Source organism: Opisthorchis viverrini (genome assembly GCF_000715545.1).
Source record: "Opisthorchis viverrini unplaced genomic scaffold opera_v5_61, whole genome shotgun sequence".
Classification (NCBI taxonomy): Eukaryota; Metazoa; Platyhelminthes; class Trematoda; order Opisthorchiida; family Opisthorchiidae; genus Opisthorchis; species Opisthorchis viverrini.
In genome coordinates, this window is record NW_008751717.1 from 621,463 (window position 1) to 641,826 (window position 20,364).

General features: G+C 43.7%; 2 protein-coding genes across 2 annotated transcripts in view; one reads left to right on the plus strand and one right to left on the minus strand.

Moving 5' to 3' along the window:
• Positions 1-20,364, minus strand: part of T265_03964 (hypothetical protein) — a gene marked incomplete at both ends in the record, with an annotated part of 47,433 nt that overhangs the window by 17,778 nt on the left and 9,291 nt on the right. The window contains 6 exons of the mRNA XM_009168571.1: positions 6,020-6,129; positions 7,647-7,758; positions 9,993-10,126; positions 15,647-15,863; positions 15,902-15,970; positions 20,121-20,346. Of these exons, the coding sequence (XP_009166835.1) occupies positions 6,020-6,129; positions 7,647-7,758; positions 9,993-10,126; positions 15,647-15,863; positions 15,902-15,970; positions 20,121-20,346 (868 nt within the window). The remainder of the gene's footprint in view (positions 1-6,019; positions 6,130-7,646; positions 7,759-9,992; positions 10,127-15,646; positions 15,864-15,901; positions 15,971-20,120; positions 20,347-20,364) is intronic.
• On the plus strand, positions 5,629-9,038 carry T265_03963 (hypothetical protein; the record flags this gene model as incomplete). The annotated part of the gene is made up of 3 exons (XM_009168570.1): positions 5,629-5,736; positions 6,382-6,513; positions 8,967-9,038. 3 exons carry the CDS (start codon positions 5,629-5,631, stop codon positions 9,036-9,038), a joined length of 312 nt encoding a protein of 103 aa, XP_009166834.1.

Consider the following 20,364-nt stretch of genomic DNA (forward strand, 5'->3'; position numbering starts at 1 on the left):
GATACTCTCATTTGCATACGAATTCAGATGTCACAGGACACTCAACTGAATCCAGCTGAACCTCTCGCTCCTATTTTGGAACATGAGGCGGGCTGATGCATCACATTCAGTTGAAGCAGACAATTATAAACGGGAGATTCAGCTGCATTTAAATGAGCCCCCTGTCAAAAACAAATTCACGTGCAAATGATGGTATTTGTCGAAATAGAGACAAAATAATTTTAAGAAACATATTATCTGTCCATAAATCTTTCAAGGAATCGAACATTCTGATGACTCCGTGATTGTCTTCAGTTGAATAAGCTCGAAACGCATGCATATCAGCCTCCGTAAGCGTCAACTTGTGGACGAAACAGCCTTCCATGCCCTCATTTGCTTGAAGTGCACAACTTTTCCATCTAACGTGTGTACAACAATGTCAAAACGTCTAACCCATGGCCTATGTAGTAAAATGAAGACGATTGAACAGCTGCAGCAATTTCGGATCAGCGCAACAAGATCCAGTATTCAAAATGGCTCCGTACGTAAACCTTAGGACAGATAGCTACAGTGATTTAAACAGTACCAACTTGATGAAAACTGCGGTCGAATATAACCGCAAGTGAGTGTAGTAAGGTTTACTTTTGGCGAAACAATGACCTATGAGCAGAACGGGATACACAAGATAGAACAAAATCAAAAAGCCTTGAATGAAAAGTCGCGGTAAGTTTTTACATTCCTTAAATATCGGTATGATGTATGTATGGTCTAAAGTGACGAGTATCTCACCGACAACGGTTCGGACAGCGAGATTTATAAGACCCTGCAGCGTTAGCCTCTACATTTCATTTTTGACAAAGTTGAACTTAGTGAAAAGAATGGGACATTCTTGCAGGACATCACTTACAAGAGCAGCCTTTTGAGAACAATCCGAACACACATGCGCAAGGAAGTATGTGGATATGAGGGCCAGATTATTCTCAAAAAGTTCTGGGGAATCCCCTGTTAGACAAGCGAGTGATCGACAGGATCGAAGGCACCCTTGAAGTCGAAGAACATTAGAATTCTAAAACACTCGTACATATGGAGCTATTCCAAACATTAAGAAATGCGAAGATTTGTTGGATGCACCCTCCACCCGTCGGAATACATTTTAGTGACCACGAATCAAGGATTCGCGTGCCGCTTTAGGTTGAAAAATCAGTCTTGCTACAAGGCAATTCAGGCTAACAGCCCTTTGGTTAACACGTGAACTGTGAGTATCGTTTCTTGGAATGAGCAAAGTTATCGACACAACCTAATTACCTGAGACGTCTCAGATAGAATAAGTAAGTTAGATAGGAAACGACTGAGGAAGTCGATGTTGATCAGGAACAGTTCAACTTTCTGCCACAGGCCGGACGTCTGGATGGAAATCAGCAGGTGGCACACCGAATTACAGCTTTAAGTATTCCGTCCATTGGTAAAGACGTTCTATGCTGTATACCAACAGGCCATTGTGGTCCTTGATCGTCACATTAACAAGAGGATCTTAAGGACCAGTCATACGGATGCTTTCACTTATTCCGCCCCCTGGACACACCAGGCCTCCAGGTCCCACAGCTTTGCCCCGGGGGTCCAATGATGCATCGAGTTGGATTGCATTTACGATTGCGGGGTACAACGAGCAGACGGTATCAAACACAGTATCCTAAGGTAGTATGTTAACCCCGCCGTATTCTGACCTTAGGCCAACCAAATAAAAGTTTACAACGTTTACACACATTCCACACCCAACTCAACCACATTGTTGGGTCCCGCACTTGATACACTGGAAAATACGTTTTACGATAGTAAGCAATAGGATGTCTTTTCAGCCTTACAAACTCTCACACCGAGATTTCCAAATTATACTGTCACATTCGTAAGGAGCAGTAGATGTTTCTTCATTCTCATATTATAGCAGGATCCCACTCTCTAGACGAGTATTAACCATTGTAACTTCGAAACAGCCCCCAGAACTGAACGGGATACTTTGTGGACTCCCCGAGTGACTGGTTTACATCCCACTACAACGAAAATGTTCCATGCCAATAACCCAGGCGCACTGGTCGCCTATCACGTCAGAAGTAATGTTGTGAACACATACAAGACAAACAAACTCGCTGCATTAGTGACTGAACCTCATTTCATTTGGTAGCCTGCGATACCTAAGGACGACCATCCGACGGGACAGATGAAATATCGATTCGAGGTAATACAGCCGATGGACAGGATGAACCAACAGGCAATAGTAGTTCCCGAGTTTCCAACCATCATCGCTGGTTTCTTTGTTATAAGGGGATGGGTCTTTCTGGTGAATTAGTAATTAATATTTACGTCTTGATAAATGAAGATGATGAAAATGATTTATATGACAAGGTTCACGAACACTATGATAAATAAATAATAATAATCGTTCAGCTGTTGCACCCTTTTGGTGCCTAGCTGCCATACCAAGGAGGCATGTGGGCTGGGATACCGTCAAGTCGTCCAAGCCCAAACAGGGGAAGTCAAGTGGCAGAGGTCGGGTTCGAACCACGGACATTCATTCCATTCGCACTCTAACCACTTGAGCCATCTCGACCACTCACGAGCACTATACAGGTTCATCATTTAGTATAGTATGGGTGGATTGCGGATGCGAAAACGTATTGAGTATATGCACGGCAGATTTGGAAAAAAAAACATGAAAACAGGCGAAAATTCATTAGCGTTCAGGAGCTGTGCCACACAGTCAACATTCCACGAGGAAGTAGTTGAAAATCACTCGATGTCAATCAAAGGGAGAAGTACTTTACTGTGAGTTGACCATGTCACCTCGCATTCTGCTTGTAGAATTCAACACATTTCAGTGGATCAATGACTTACTTTGGGTCTGAAAAATTACACGCTATCACTATGTATGTTCATAACACATCACTGGACAGCACTGCCTACAGTTGATTAGTTCAACATCAGAAGAATCACCCATGTCAGTAATAACCATACCGACAGATGTTAAAAAAAACCCGCCCATGACAAGTGCACATCAAGGAACCGTGAATGTGGAAGGTAGGAAGTACAGGCAAGAAGAAACATTCAATAAGATATAACGGCTGACTCTGTTGACCTGTAAGACTGAATTTCTGTTCCCCTTCTAGTGAAGGATCAGAAAAAATGCCATGTGATATTGATCTGCTGGGTGCTAGCAGCAAGTTGCTAAGAGTTTCGCGTGCTTATTCACTGTGGCAAGTCTCCGAAGAATATCTCGCCATTTACGTTGCCCACAACAGAATAAGACTGTGAACGAGTGTGTTATAAAAAATTAAGACACGTAGTACAAGCCATCTAGAGGATGTTAAAATTTGCAGATCTTTCTGTGATAAATTTCCGACGTAAAAATGGGTCCACCAGTGCTGAGAATTTTGGACTAGTTTCGAAAAACGGGCTGTTAATGTCGTATACGCTATTCGCAAACGATATGAATAGCGTGCCAAATACAGATTTTCCTATTGCATCCGCCATTCGTTGCATTTTATTGATTTGTTCTGCCTGAAAATGTGCCATCCTTTTCGCGTTTGACAGCTTTTTTCAACCCAATTGTGATCAGAAGGTGAGGAACTTACGGGTCGCCCTTCGTTTTGTGTTACGATAAATCACTCTATTCTGTGACTGCATTGCGGATCGAAACAGAGGAAACAACTCTCAATTGGGACATAATACTAGGAAGCCTTAGGAGGGTTATTACGGCAACGTAGCTAATCATTGCCATTGATATGCCACGTCAGAATGTGCGTTACGCATAAAAAGGTCCACCCAAGCTGACTATCCTGAGTGACAACTTTGCTACCACAAGAACTGTTTGCTATTGGTCAGCGTTGTTCACTACACGCGAACTCCTTCCGAAAAACAAGCATCTCCACAGAGCTAACCTGCCCACAGCTCCAAACTGATGAATTCCTATAGCAGGACTCTAGAAGCGAACTTTTCACATAGGCACACTTGCCCGGAACGAGCAATTGGATGGAGACAACCTGAAAAAACGTGTTAATGCATAAGACCTCAAAATGGATGAAAAGCGGTTAATACTGACCATTAGGAAGACCATATCCTCAGTTATAGCCTAAGACATTTTCCTATGGCCATTCTTCCAACTGCGAACTGCACAGTCAATTACTCTCAGTGCATCCATTTGCCACATGGTTACCCACCAACTGGATAGTAACGCTTGAAAAACATTCAGGACCCGAATTAACCCGCGTGATCCTATCGTTTGGTATCTCAGTGAGATAGCTTCTCAGAGGCCAGTAGCTGTAAAGCCAGAAAGGCCAGAAAAGCACGACTCGCGTTGGGAGTACTGTTGAGCCCCCTAGTCTAAGTTATAATCACTCGGCAGCAAAGCTAAAAGTTGATTTGATAGCGCAATTTGTTTGAACCCTCAAAAAATAGTCTGTTAACGTCCACTAACTGACAGCGCATCGCCAGTCAGCCGAAACGCATAGAGTAAATGTAACGTTTTAAATCTCCAGCAGCAAAAAACATCCTACGCCCCATAAGTTGTTGCTAAGAAAAACAACTGTTTCTACGGAAGACGTTATCCGGATGATTGGACGTTATTCCAGTCTACCATTTATTTAGACCCTAAGGGAATTCAACCAGAAAACACGGAAGTACATGCACATCACGTAGGTCTGGTTTACACCAGCCAGTCGGTGGGGGAGGGTATTCTCCAAAGAGGATAATACACTTTTGGTATGTTTGCGCCACAGTGTAACGGGGATATAATTCTAGAGGGAGCGAGAAGGAAACGAAACTTTTGGGAAGTCCGAAAGGTAAATAGAAATGGTCCTGTTATTCAGACGGCGATGTTACATTGCACCCTTACCATAGGTGTGAACAGCCCGTCAAAGCGAACATTTGTGGGAGGCCGTTCAGCTGTAACACCCTTCCGCTGCCTAGCTGCCATGCTACTCGAAGGAAGCACGAGGGCTTGGATACTGCCAGGTTGCCCAAGCCTAAACGGGGGCAGTCGGGAGAGAGAGGTCGGGTTCGAACCACGGACCTTCCGGTCAGCAAACTCGCGCTTTAACCATTTGAGCCATCTCGCGAACAGTTTGTCGACTCTGTTTGCTCCTGGGGCCAATGTATTTATCCTGAACAGTCAACTTCACTGAATACAGAATTTCTCGTTCATAGAGAGGCCACCACAAACAAGTATCTTGCCCTCTCTTCGGAACAAGTACATGCTAAGTTGTGGCTGATATGGAATGCCGTTTTGAACTTTCTAAGAGCTTCTTAGTTCCCTTCCCTTTAACTCCAAGTGACCCTCTCTCGAAACAGGATGCATCCGCCTCCGGAATCTCTCGCAGTGGTTCAGCCCATGGGCAGCTATCGCCTGCCAAAAGAACAGAATCACCGCAGTCATGAGTTTCGACTTTCCTCTCTTTAAAAAGTATCTCTTAAAAGCTTCTCCGTACATATTTTAAGCGACGCCACCAAAAATCAAATATGCGGTAGACGGCCAGTCGTTTAATTATGTTGCTATCCAAGTGGACAGTCAGTCGGCGACGCGATGAAAGACCCATATAAGTACTGATCATTAATATTGAAAATGGTTCAGCTGTAGCATCTTTTCGGTGCCTAACTGCCATGCCCCCAGAAGGATGCACGAGGGTTGAGATAGTGCCAGGTTACCCAAGCCTAGACAGGGGAAGTCGAGAAGCAGAGATCGGGTTCGAACAACGGACCTTCCGGTTAGTAAACTCGCGCTCTAACCACTGAGCCATCTCACTCCCAATTGAGAACGTTGCTAGATCAGGCTGTGTAGTTGGTTGTTGGTTAGTTCGTTGAGTTGGGCAATCAGGTTGCACACCAGATTCCATCATCCACCGGTGACATCATCAGTATGCAGTCTGAAGCGAAACAGTGGATTACGAAGCGTTTTCAGATTTTCCTTTTGCTGCACCGGAAATAATTAATATAATAATAATAATAATTAGCACGGACGATCAAAGACGACTACAAAATAACTTAGACATACCTCGGAGTTCAGGAAATTGATCATGGCCTGTTCGGCAAGAATCTTGGACTCCACGAATTTCTCTTCCGCAATCTTCAACTCGTCTTCCGGAAGCTTTGCAGTGGCCGCAGCTAAACAAACAAACGGAAAACAAGATGGGTGTAAAAAACACGCAAGTGTAGGGTGTCAGAAGCCCACTTGACACTGAAATGGCATTGAGACTCAGATGGATGTGATTGTTATTTTTTTAGAATAGAATGGTTAGCTTGGCGATTAATCAACATAACAAAGCACTTTTCCTTGAAATGTGATAACTAGCAGGTTGCTGAATATTCTCCGATAGCCCACGATCGGTTTCGACCTTCTTGGGGCTCATCATGTAGACGCAGTCCCCGAGTTCCCGTCAACCTTACATGCTACTTGAAACCAAATTGCAAGAAATTAGCGAAATACACTTGTTTGCAAACAAATTTGGTCTTGCAGGAGACTCAGTGAGAGATTCAGCTGCGTTCCAGGTGAGTCTCTCGCAAAACCAAATTTGTTTGCAAATGAGTGTAGTTTGCTAATCGCTATTGACCTTATGGATAGTGTATTGCATCGGTACAAAGTGGGCACCTTGTTTTTTTAACACACCCCCTTTAGAATGTTGACAGAGGATCCCAATGTGTCATCAGAAGAGTTGTTGGCACCGAAATCGTTTGGTTTCTGAAGAAGTAAACACAGGCTTAAGGGAATTACATATAGGCAGGAAAAGACAGGTTACAGAGTCGGACATTTCGTAGGCTAGGGTTAAAATCCTGACGTGTCCTGTTTTTGCAGAAAACTAACGTGAGTAGTTCCCTTTATGAAAATACACTGCGATATCTCGAATATCGTGCCAACTGAAACATGCGGCGGCCTGTACGCAGCACATTCAGGTGAAGAATATCATAAACGGGGGATTCAATTGAGTCTCACGTGAAAACCTGTGTTGTCATTCACGACTGTTGTTATTTTTGCTATTACCACTTCCGATTACTGGTGTTAGTACTATTATTACGAGCACAACATAAGAATTAGTTGTTCATCAACCTCATGCTGATACAGTCACATTGATTCTCAATATTTTTTCAAGTGAGAATTCTCATGCATAGTATAGAACAGTGTATCGAGTGCGTTTTCGGATCTATCCTGTTTTAAAAACCCCACTTATTGGGTGACAACAACAAAAACATAATTCGCTTTGATGAATGGTGGATTAAGCATCTTTACTCGGAGAAAAACATGACAAACCAGCAAGTAGCTAATACCCGAAACTGTACACCGTGCATATATTTACTGATATTTGAAAGCAAGTAAAGCTGTTTGAACGGATCACCATTAACATGCTTGAAGTGTGTCTCTCAAATATTCTCCATGGAAATTACCACAGAAACATTGGTGTGAGGAAGTCATCATCATCATTATCATCGCCGGCATGACATCAGTGTTCAACACCGATGCTCCACTGCCGTACGTGAGGAAGTCAGCTGATCAAGCATTTCTAAACGTGCGATACCAACAATAGTATGGTCCAGAAAGGATATGGTGTGTTACAACTATAGAAAAGGATTCTATGGTGGCTCTGGTACAGTTTCGAAGAGATTCACCTAAAAGAGAGCATACTCACCCTTGTCTTGTTTTCGCTTCTTGCAATCAAAGTCCAGGCGTCGACCCTCTAATTTCTTCCGATGGTGCTGAACAAAGCCAACAGAAAACAGATTATCGTCAAATGGTGCAATCTTGAAGTAAATGAAACTGACATAACCAAAGAGGGCGTTATGTGAGTATGCAGGACATGCGCAAGCTGATTCAGCTCACAATCACCTTCTCTGACGAATCAAACTGTGGTGCTCCGGTTGACCGATCAAGTACTTTATGGATTCCGGATGCAGTGCCTATAGTGTCAATGTGACTGGAGCATCGACATTTCACCATGAGTTCCTACACTTGACTTCCTGTTACAGACGGTGCCGAATCAGTGAATGTACTGAATCAAAGCACAGCTTCACTCCCATGACAGCCGCACTACCGTACAGTACCACTAACTACACTCGGTCTCCCAGATAAAGCCACATCATCTTAAGTGCTCAAAGGTTCGCTCTTTTTCGAGCACGAAAACACTTCACCCCTGCCCAAATTCTCATTTGAAGATCCGAAATTCAGCCCGCACCAGATCAATGCTTGTATGTTTGGCACTAGTGACCTTACTTATCCATCACTGTTTTATTCTATAGTTACTACTACGGGAAATACCCATCAGAACTTGTTTCCTCCAGCCATTTCTATTGGGTAACACGTCTCTGTTCATATAGCTAACCCGATCAAGTTATTAACCTCCGGAAACTGTCACTTCCTGTCTTCCCTAATTCATATAATGTCGAGTAATTCAAAGGTCATCTCAATTCACCTTTAGCTTTGTGTTGTTTCACACATGTATTCGTGTTGATTTTTTTGTTCCGTACAGATTCTCTTTTCCTCTATATTTTACATCCATATAATAAAATAGTAGATGAAAAACTCTGCGGCCTAATTACCTTTCGATGACATCGTAACCTTTTGATCGGTGTAGTTTCGCAGCTAGCAGCGCTAGTTGCTATCTTCTAAACTTGGCTGAACGATTTTCATCGCGCCACTGAAGGGTAACAATATGCCATACATCAAAATGTGATCGCCTAAGGATCTTGTCCACTCGAGTGAATCATCATACACACAACCGAGATTCCGTCGACGGGATTCGGCTCTGCTAGGGTGTCTCCGAGAAAAAATACCCTCAGGGTACACTTCACTGTTTGTTGTATTAAACCTAAGCTACAAAACGACTCCTTCATATAAGTTCCGTTGTCACGATCACTAGGCGATGTCATGAATGCAAACAGGAGGTAATCAACAGGGTAAAACGTAACACAAACAGCGAATTATATTATTCTAATATTTTTTTTACTTCTAGCGTATTGCTATCGATTACGATGATGATGTGTTAAGAGGACTAGAGCTACCCCTCAGGAAATTACGCATCTAACAGTTCATGGTTGCTCCTAATTGATATCAGAAATAGGTGGCCATAGTAAGTTGGCAGAGGAAGATATGAAAACCTCCCCTCCTCCAATTGACCAAAGTTCCGTAAACAAAAAACAAAGATGGTCGTTTGGTGTGACAGCTCCAAATGGGACATCGTAAACGATCACCAGATGAAGATCCCGCGTGACCGAATTGAGTTAATCGATTAGTGCCGATAAGTGCAACTGGCAACCATTAGCAAAACAAATCAACAGTTACATGATCAAAGCGGCCAGATTAAGTTCGTTGCACGTGCTTTTTATGGAAACACTGTTTCAAACAGTTTCATTCAGATGCAAAACAAGCAGGACACAAAAGTTCCCAATCTGAAGCCGTCATACACAAGAAAAAAACGATGGGTGCAGGAGTAAACGTTAGGTCCGTGGAATTCAAGGATTTCACTGGCATGGCGACACTGATATCCCAAGTGGTACTAATGACGGGAACGCGTGACGTAGGCCACGTAAACTGACTATGTGTTGTCGTTGTTGCGAGTCCCCTCTAGTAAATCAGAAAATTATTGCAACTGTGTTGCTAACTACGAACCGAAAACATCAACGTACAACCAGTGAACAGTGATCTAATTTAATCCAGGCAGCGGTTCATCATATCGAAGCACAAGTTTGCACAAGCTCGACTCCGGACTGAGCGACCGAAGTTCCATCAATAGAAACTAAAGCAACCTTCGCCCTAAACACTGTCGAATTAATAAGTAGCCCATGTAAAGTCAGTGTTGCGCTGGAGTCAGCAAAGCCAATAAACGCTGAGGTTGTGATGCTGTTTCATCGGACAGAAGCACCTCAGTTGAGCCTCTTTGGTATTCATGACATTAGGAGCGATGTGCAATTGTCAACAAGATAACGTTGTCCACACCACTTGAGTAAAGGCCAAAAATATAGCTTAAGCTGAGACTCACGTTGATTTCCTTCAGTTCGTGGGTCTGTATGCTATGTAGGGGTTGCAAAAAGTTGTCCTTTACATGGTCCTCCATCGTATACTTGATGTCAGCCAGGTATTTGAAGGATTCACCCGACTGAAGTAGGCATTGTCCTAAAGGAAGGTAAAAGTACGGAGAACTTACGCCTTCATTCGTCACAAGAAATACTCAGGTCTCCAAGTTTGTCTGCTCTGCATATAAGGTCTATACTGAACGACAGAAACATCGTTTATGCTTAACGTAACAATATCACAAAAAACGGAACCGGTAGTTACATATATATGGCGGACCCAAGTGACATCAACTTCGACAGAACCCTACTGAATTGACTGAGTCTATGCGGTCGTACATATGCGTGCCGTCTTGATAAAACGCGCGGAAATTATTCCCCCCGTTCAAAATGCAGGTACTTAGGTCGTGTTTCTCTTCGTGGGACACGCAATCCTGATATGGACATTCCACAAAAACTTCACGCTTGGTCGTGCTACACATTAGTTTGGGAACAAACAATGCCGCAATAATCAATCAAAACAAGAAGTACAGTACATGTGCACGTGACCGGGTCACACATGAAATTCAATGACTTCAATCACGTTGAACAGAGGCCTCGGACGAGAACAATAGCATTAATCTTGTCGAAGCATGAACAACCCACATGTATTACCCTTGAGGAAATGACCTTAACGACAGCGTTTGGTTACATGATTTAAGACAGAGTTTGGAAGTTTCCGCCAGTTACCATGACAACCCAAACAGACCATTTAAAATTGAGTCAACAAATAGATCTTGTGACAAAAAGAGTGGTGAACGAAGAGACGATAGCTGTGCTTCCGAAAAAAGAGTAACTATTTCACATATTTCTTACTAAGGAACTGAAACACGACCGTATTAAACGGTATTTAGACGGGGCAGGTGAGTTTGAAAGGTTCATGTACCTGTGTGAGAGGGATGAAGAAGGTAGACGGACTCCGAATGAACAGTTCGAGTGTAAGTTTTAAGGCGACCGAAAACAACCCTGTAGTGGATTCACATCAACAGGGCATCACTTAATACTGGATATCGATTCGGATGCATGTTCGACAGCCCTATACCCGGACCGTTGATATGGATGAGACCACAAGTGAGTTATCTTCAGTAGCTGGTGTCCGGAGAAGAGTTCGGTACTTAGTTGACAAACCAGACCAGATTTGGCGGAACAGAGACCTCCCACAGGGAGCGAAACGCTGTACATCAAGGGGAGGGTTATTGCTGAACGGGGTAGATGCAAGCATAACAAACCTTAGGTTGATGAACATTTAATTATATTAGCCGAAGCGATCCTGAAAAATCACCCAAGATGTTATGGAGCCACTCAATCTGTGTTCAGCAGACCAATTCCCACCGCTCAGTACCTTACTAGTTAACTTTATTGTCAACCCAATTTGTAAGTACAGGGGCTAAAACACGAGACAGTGCTTCACCCGGAACCCTACAGATAGATCATCCCTGCAGAAATTGAACTGGTCGCAAACCGCTGAGTATGGGTCAGGTAATTCCATGTAGATTCTGGGCTTCTACCAGAAAATTCAGATTTGGAAAAGTTTCTTGCTCTAACTCTAAGGGTCGTGCAGTAGTTGAGGGATGGTGACCCTACCAGGTATCTAATGGGCACCGTTGCAAGTTCGATTAGATCCGTCGCTTTTAGTCTTACTTTCTTTGGGTGACATCACCTGAGAACTGCTTATGACCTCAAATGTTTGGTGACCTAGGTCCCGTACGCTTTGCACCACAAATGTTTGTAGAGAAACGGATCATATGGCACATAAAATCAGGCAAAGGGGTCCTCAGGAGAAAAAAAATAAACTTAGTGTGATGTGTTTGCGTGGCTCTTGACAAATACGCACCTACTACACCCACTGCATCCGTTGCCTCATCATGACGTGTCGTCAGTCCCTCGAACAGTTACACATTCGTTCGATAGAAACAGCCCTCAGCAACGCTTCCAAATGATTGGACTTCATCACCTTACCACCATACTCTGGCTTATCTTGACAGAATGCGGGTAAACTTTGTCCAGTAACCACTAGATTGATGCGCACACCTCGCCGGGCTATTGGCAACCTCCCGGACCCTGATGTGAAACAAGTCCATCAGAACCATCAACTGAAGTCCTGTTTAAACAAGACATCCTCTGATACTGGAAGGTAATGTCCGCAACTCCGCAAGATGTTGGGCGCTCAGCCTGTAGAATGGTTGGACCGACTACACCTAGACGCTGGAACTCGAGCAACGCTATAAAAGTGGTCGAAGTCCGGACATGCATTGCTCCTGGTTAGCAATACAGTACCGCTAGAGGAGCTGTCAAACTTGAGTGAAGAGAATCTGTGAAGATCGAGAAGCCTGATAGATCCGAAAACCTGCGATGGAGAAGTCGAGGAACTCTAGGAATGTGTGTAAACTATTCCAGTTGAAACATGCAACGGGTCTAAGGAGGCATCCAGTGAGTGAAACAATTACTGACACAAACAACAATCAAAGGGGAATTAGCTTGACTACCGTCGTACTTAGACTCTCTGCATGGCTTATTTTACGTCATCTTGTGAAGGCGCGCGAAGACGAGATTCGAGGACAGCAAGGAGGATTCCATCCGGAAAGGGGCTGTGTGGATAACATCTTCACACTCTGTCAAGTGCTAGAGCGAAGATAGGCGCATAGGTGTCCCACAATCCTGATGTTCGTTGACTTCAGGAGTACTATCGATTCTGTCGACTGGTTCTTTCCTTTCACATACTTATCCCAGAAGTTCGCGAATATCAAGGGCTGTCTGTTTTCACATAGTTTTGGGTGTGTGCGAGTGCATGGGGAGCTCTCCAAAAGCTTACCTACAAGCACTGATGTCCAAAAACGATGTCCACACTCTCCATTTTGTTTGGTTTCTTCATTAATAAAATAATGAGGCAAACACTGGGAAGTATCGGAAACCCAATGTTCAGATCTCTCCGAACGATAACTTTGTCGACCTCGAATAAGCAGCGGACATTGTTCTCATTTTCGAAGAGCGAAATGCGCAAACATTACCTGAAAAGCGGACCAAGACCACGTCATTCAGCATATGATTTGCACCCACGCAGTGCAATCATGCTGCGGGGCTTACAGCCTTTAAGCACGCCTCTGAGAAATCACGGTTGTGGTGGTTGTGGAAAAGTATACACACCCCAGAAGTTGCATTGGCTCTGACGGTAGTGTCACAGATAAAGTTAACGGACAAACCTCGAAGGTCAAAACTGCTTTTGCCGATTTACGCCACCTGGGATGTCAAGAAAGCATCTCAATGGGTCCCAAAGAATGCGTTTATCAGACTACAGTAAATGCTATATTGCTGTACAGCTGCAACACTAGACCACTTCTTGCAGAGGATGGCCTTTGACCACCAAAACCTCAGAACTATAGCTGGGATCGGCAGAAATTGGGGAATTCGCAGGCAGGTTTTTGGTGAATCAGAGGGTACTTTCCTAGAGCAATACATCCAGTACGGCTAAGGTGGCTGAGTAATTTGATAGGCCTTTCGAGTTACTGCCTGTCGAGACAAGTCCTGGTCTTCGTGTCTGATTCGGAGTGATGGAAACCTAGGATTGAGCACAATTTGTCCAGGGTTCCACGTCAGCTGTGAGCCGGTGGCTGGAAAGTTCTATGGAAATACTTGTTTCACCAGGTAGTGTAATTTAAGGAAACTATATTTTTCGGTCCTCTTTCGTCTTATTTAGAATATAGTTAAGTTCAACGAACAACTGTCCTGAGCATACTCACGTAGGCCACATGGTGTGTGCCACTTCTCAGCTTGTTCTTCAATTTTCCGTCCTTGATATGATTAAAAACTAATTCAAAAGCAAGTTCCGTGGAAATACTTCTGGGCAGCGATTTAACGTCTCTGAAGTACGATTAACACTACTTTGTTTAAGGAAACGTCGTACCTAATGTACATAGTCGTTTCATGGTCGACAACCTTAACTGAAGCGTATTAAAATGCAGTCTTGAACACTGTACTAGGATACTTTGAAAATTGTGGTTTTCTTAAAGATTTCCGTGTACAGAGAGTAGGAACTACGAATTATAGACGATTATAGACAATCGCTGACGAGTCTGAGTATTTAACGAGGTACAGTGCATAAAAGCAATATATCAGAAAGCCCTCACGGGAACAAATAGCTAAGACCACTACCAACCATTTAAAAACAAGCACTGGAAGCGTCCAGTAATTTGCATTCATTTGAACCATATTTTTAACCTCTTTTAAAACGGCAAATATAAGTATCATCCAATTCATCCAGCAGACAGAGATGGTTGGCTGCTCTTCTGTTATTTGGTCCCTCAATATTTAGTTCAATTCCCGCATGATTGGCAGAAAACAACGCGGTATATTATCATCAAACCAATTGGAGTTTTAGTTCAGCTGTACAGAAAAGACGGTTCAAAGTGTGTCCTTCCGAGATGAAGCACTTTCAAGAATAGCACACTTCCGACTGTTAAGGAGGGTACATGGAAGAATTTCCCATGTCTGCGTGACCACTGATTGATGCGAACGGCTTCTCGGAATGTGGCAAACAAGTAGAAATCTGGCGAACAACTACGGAGGCAAACAACGGAAGTCATGCTTAGCACTAAGTTTTTTGGAGTGAATTTTGAGTTAGCGACTAGCCAGCGCGGATACAGTCGGAAACGCGATTGCAGCTTGTTTCAGTTTCAATGCTCCTTCCGTGTCCCTGACTTTCAATAACCTTCGAACACCCCGACTTGAGACAAAAACTGACTTTGAATAATCTTAGTAAAGCTATAAAAATGTTGTCAGTAACGACCAAATAGGTATAAGTAAGCCGAGTGATGGGGTACAGAAAACCTTCACCAGCCAATGATACCAGACTACCTCGAATTTTTGTAAATTGTATCAGTGCGCAAAGACGTCGAGACTTTCGAGCACTCAGGGACATGATGACAAGTGTGAAACTACGACCATCCCACCACCGGTTTTATTCTGTTGGAACTAACCAAGTAGTCAGTCTAAGGAATCTAAACCAATTGAATATTTATACTTAATTGATTCGCCTAGCTGCTTGGAGTAGAGACTCGATAGTCTTCAGTATTGAATACACGAACAGCAGTCTCCAGCATCATGCATAGCGAACTGGCACACATCGATAGATTCTCCTTATATCTGGGGGGCGAGATGAACCAAGTGGTTAGAGCGCGAATTTACTGACCGGAAGGTCCGTCGTTCGAACCCGACCTCTGCCACTCGACTTCCCCTGTCTAGGCTTGGTCAACCTGGCAGTATCCCAGCCCTCGTGCCTCCTGCGTGTGGCATGACAGCTAGGCACCGAAAGGGTGCTACAGCTGGACGATTTTTTTTTCAATTTTCCTTATATCTGACAATGAGGTAGTCCGTGTTCTAAGGAATACCATCAGCGTTGAACATGAAGAGATTCGTCGATCCTGTATCGATTCCAACAATAACAGCATGATGTAATCGTGCTCCCTTCGGGTGGCATGGCAGCTAGGCACCGGAAGGGTGCTACAGCTGAACGCTTTTTTTATCTTTGTAAGCGTGCGCATATTCCGTGAACCCAAAAGATACAGAAAAAATTGAGCGAAAAACTCACCATAACATGAATCAGGACCAAGATCACGACCATATTTTTGCATGCAGTCACCAAGCTGACCTTCTGGCTGAGGATACACTGAGCTTTTTGCCTTTCCCTGCAACTTATTGAGCGTATTCATAGTCAGCATTTTTGCTCGATGGGCTGGGTTTGGCTGCAAGAACTCTTGTGTTTGTGTAACTACCTCATCGATCAGTTTGCATATGACGTCAACTTTCTGAACAGAAATCAGGATAAAAAACGCGATCCCTTTACCTTCTCCGTTTCCAGGTATTCATCGTCCAATTTCGTACCTTCCACACCACCAATTTTTTCACTGACAAACTGTAGGTGCGGGGAGAAATAGGAGAAAAATATTTATCCATTAGAGTGTACGCACAAGTGAGGTCGTTCCAGTTGACAAACATCTGTCGTCAATCAAATGGTCCGTGTAACATCCGGATGGTAAACTTCTGGTGTACATTCATCAGGCAAAATTTGATTGATCCACTTAAATTGGTTTGGATTGTAACTTGCGAGAGTCAAGAATACGCCCATCAGTATAATACTACTAAAAAGCTGCTTCATAAACGGAATATCTACAATATTTGGAAAAAATAATCCCTCAAAGGCAGCATATTGGACACGAGAAACTGTCTTCGCCAATTTATGTGGACCCAACGATCCAATTTTAAAAGTCATCAGTAGTAAAGGGGAGCGTAGCAAAATGACACGGGTTTCAGGACTTCGGTACATCAAGAAAATGCGACATTCTACCACGCTCTGACAGCACCATACTGAGCCATTATTAAAAATGTCGGAATAAAAAAGTTTAAAGAGCGTCTGATACGATCATTGCCGAGAACCATATGTATAACAATCTGACCAACAAAGTGACAGAACATATATCATTTCACACGCCGTACGGACTTCTAAATTCGCTCCAAGAGTGCCTTTGAAGTAACCGTCCGGAGGCCACCCGTCACAAATAGCCGAACATCATTTGGACGGATGTGTCACGTGCAGGATACAGACTAAACGAAGGCATGCCTTGATCGGTCAAAATGCCAGCCCATCCAGATCGAGAGCCTTTAACTTGGTGCTTCTCGTCCCTTCACGGAGATTCTAGCACGGCCTTGTGAAACATTCTGTCACTGCCTTATAAGTACGACTGTAATAATTTCCGTTTGCCTCCATAAGGGGCTGTCTAGAGTTACCATGCCTTTCGATATACCATAATAGGTATTTTCCAGGAGGCCGAAAAGAATATTGGGGCCAGTAGGTGCGATTATGCAGGCGAGAAGAAAAACGTCGTTGGAAGGGAGTGTGGAATGATTGATTTAAGTAAGAGATTCATACGACAAGTGGGACGGCAAAGGGAGATGGACATGCAGGGCATATGAAGCTTGAATGCTGTTGGGTTTGTCTACCCCCAGTCAAAGATGGTGGCCAGGCCCATTATTCAGGTTAGTAGTGGTAAGTGTAAGGTTCATGCACAATGGAAAACGAGGATGGCAGTAGCATGACAGTGCAAAGTAGCCACGTCTGTAAAAGCTTGGAAAAATACAGACATGATAATAGATCGCTCAGACAAAGGAAAAATATAACGAAGACGCAGCGAGCACTAAGGAACTCCGGAGATCACAATCAGCCTTGAAAACCAGTCAGACGTAACTGCATAAAGTGACCGTGTAATAGCCATTCAGTCTTACTGGCCAGGGCTGAAAGTAGCACGTATATGAGAAGTTTAGCCCGAATCTTCGTATATCAGACACGGTCAAACACCCGACATTCGAATTCACCAAGAGAGTGCCGAGATGAAGAACGAAGGGCGGTAAGTAATCCATAATGTCAAATGTCCAAAGGTACCGCCTAAATTCGTATTGCTTGTTGACCGAAACACCGTGACATAGACCGCAGTGTCGTTTGTTCGACGCCAGATTGGTGATTCTGAACAAGATTACGACAATAAAAATCGACCAGTAACTATTAAGATCAAATCAAGGATCATGTTTTGGAATCCCGAAGGCAAACGAGATTTTCCCAGTGAGAAGAAAAAGCGCCAGTAGCTAATAATAGGCTAATTATATTTGAAGTGATTGCGGGTATGCTCAGCAGCATAAACACGGAACGACATGAGGGATGCCATTTAAATCAAGTGGTTAACAAAAATGTCGAGATTCAACATAAAACGGCGAGCAACCCTCGTGATAATGTTCATCAACGGTGTTGGATGACTGGCACAGAGTTGTGAAGAGAAAATTGTGCAAAGGCCTACGACTACTGTTAAGGCAACCTCGGAACTTTCAAGCAAGTCAAACGTAAAATGGGACCAAGAAAAAGGTAATTCGCAGCTGGTTGAGTTAACCCGACCCTCGAATGATTGGCTTTTGTTGTTTTCTTCTACGTCACCTGACAAAATAGAGCAAAATGACGGTTCATTAAATTCAAAGAGGCAGTGCCTCTCAACACCTTTCAAACCCAACGGGAACACAAACATGTCGATTTCAGCTGAGGATTTGAAAGCAATCTTTCAATAGCAACAAGCGCAGTTCGCATAATCGCGATCGCGACTTATTCAGCCTCACTCTAATTATCAGTTTCCAGATATCAGTTCCATTTCAAAGTGTCAGTTCACTGTTCTTTCCCGATTCCACCGCATCAACTGTTGCCGAATTTCTCTATGAACCAGCATCTGGTCTCATATTCGATTCATTTAGCCATTGGGTATATACTTTACAGAATGAATTTAACGACAAAGACGATGTATGGAGATCCCATCTTGGAACCCTCGAGCATGACCAGTTGAAAAACCTCATTTCCCCAAATAATCCAAATGATTTAAGCTTTTCACAAACAGTAGAACAATCCGGTGAAAAGTTGGTGAGCACCATTCACTTTTAAATGTTTGGTACAGTTGTCTCAAATTGGCCAAGAGTGACGCCGACGAGTACGTCGCTTTTACCAGTGACGTCAACCTTGAGTGTGAAAAATTCCCATTTCAGGACTTTACAGAGGATCAGTTCAAGTGATTCGTTTTCGTTGCTGGTCTGCACTATCCACATGAATCAGATATTTATTATTATCAGATATTTATTACTTTCCAAGTCTAAGAACGAGAAGGACATGAAAGTACTCACCATCGAATGCCAACGTTCGCGTAATCTTAAACACGATACCGCAATGGTACCGCAGATGTCACGACCTACTAATTCTAGTGGTTTCATGACACTGAAGCGATCTGTTGTTACCTATGAGAAAAATCCGCCAACATCGTGTTGGTCCTCTGGTGAGTGGCAATATGCACGTTTTTATTCATTCAAGAAGCGCCAGTGTCAGGATGTCTGCAAGGGCCACAGTACCCAAAACCCAAAAAAGTGCCAACAGTTTTATCAGTAGCAGCCAAAATGCAGCCGAACAGAAAACGTCCACAGTCCAGATCTGTGTTTGCAGGATTACAGGTTGAATTTGAGTTCCGAAGAAAATACCCCCTAGTTTTCAGCAACAACATCCCAATCCGTCTGCAGCTCGACACAGCTTCAAATATTACGTTGATCCACATTCCGGTGGGGAGATAATGGGAAGACTGCTTGTATCATTCACGAAACATCGGGACAACATCCCCGTCTGCAGCTCGACACAGCTTCAAATATTACGTTGATCCACATTCCAGTGGGGAGATAATGGGAAGACTGCTTGTATCATTCACGAAACATCGGGCCCAAAATGCATCTGGTAAGTAAGCCTGTAATGTATCCCTCAACAATGTTTATTTCCCAGGAACCTGTTGTCTCAGTGACTGCCATAATTTGAGCACTCTTGAACTTGATTTGATTGACAAACCTCATCTTTTCAATGTACCCTTATCATTTGTGTGTACTGCTTCGAACTCCACAGACACTGCAGAACACTTCACTAAAGCAGTGAAGTATCATCACCATCACACCATCATCGACAGAATGACATCAGTGTTCAACACCGATGCTTCACTGCCGTACAACCATGACTTATTTGAAAGCCTTATTGTAAAGAAAAGAATAAAGGTGGATGGGGGAGGGACTTCGCGCTAGCTTAACACAATCATTCCGAGGTGCCTACACCTCCACACATTCACCCAGACAACCTGGATAGAAACTGACAACAAGAACGCCACTGACATCGGTTGGCAGCCATATCTTGTAGTGTCTCCAACCAGGCACAGTGAGGATCACGCGGTCCCCATCCTGGAAGGCGGGTAGCACCGACAGCACCCAAGCGTCTCGTGATCTCCTTCATACTCCTCTGCCGAGTCAAGGGTTGGCCACCTCTCTGCTTACGCCACTCCGAATTGGGCATGGAAAACAGCATTCTCCTCAGCAAACGATGGTTCGGCATACGTAACACATCAACCAACGCGCTTCTGGTGCTGGACACATTTTTCAATGGAAGTACCCGTTACACAACCAAAAACGCGCTTTCTAACTGCCTCGTTACGGGATCGCCGACACCAACTCACACGAGCTATGGTTCGGAGACAACGATTGTCGAACACCTGAAGACGTCTCAGGTCCGCTGCTCGGGTAGGCCAAGTCTCACAGCCATACAACAAAACAGCCCGTACTGTAGCTTGATACACACGTCCCTTCAGATTCAGGGATAAACCATTCTGACGCCATAGGTGTCTCAAGTTAGCAAACGCGGCCCGAGCCTTGCAGATTCGTGCATTCACCTCATCTGTCACACTACAATCAGAACTAATA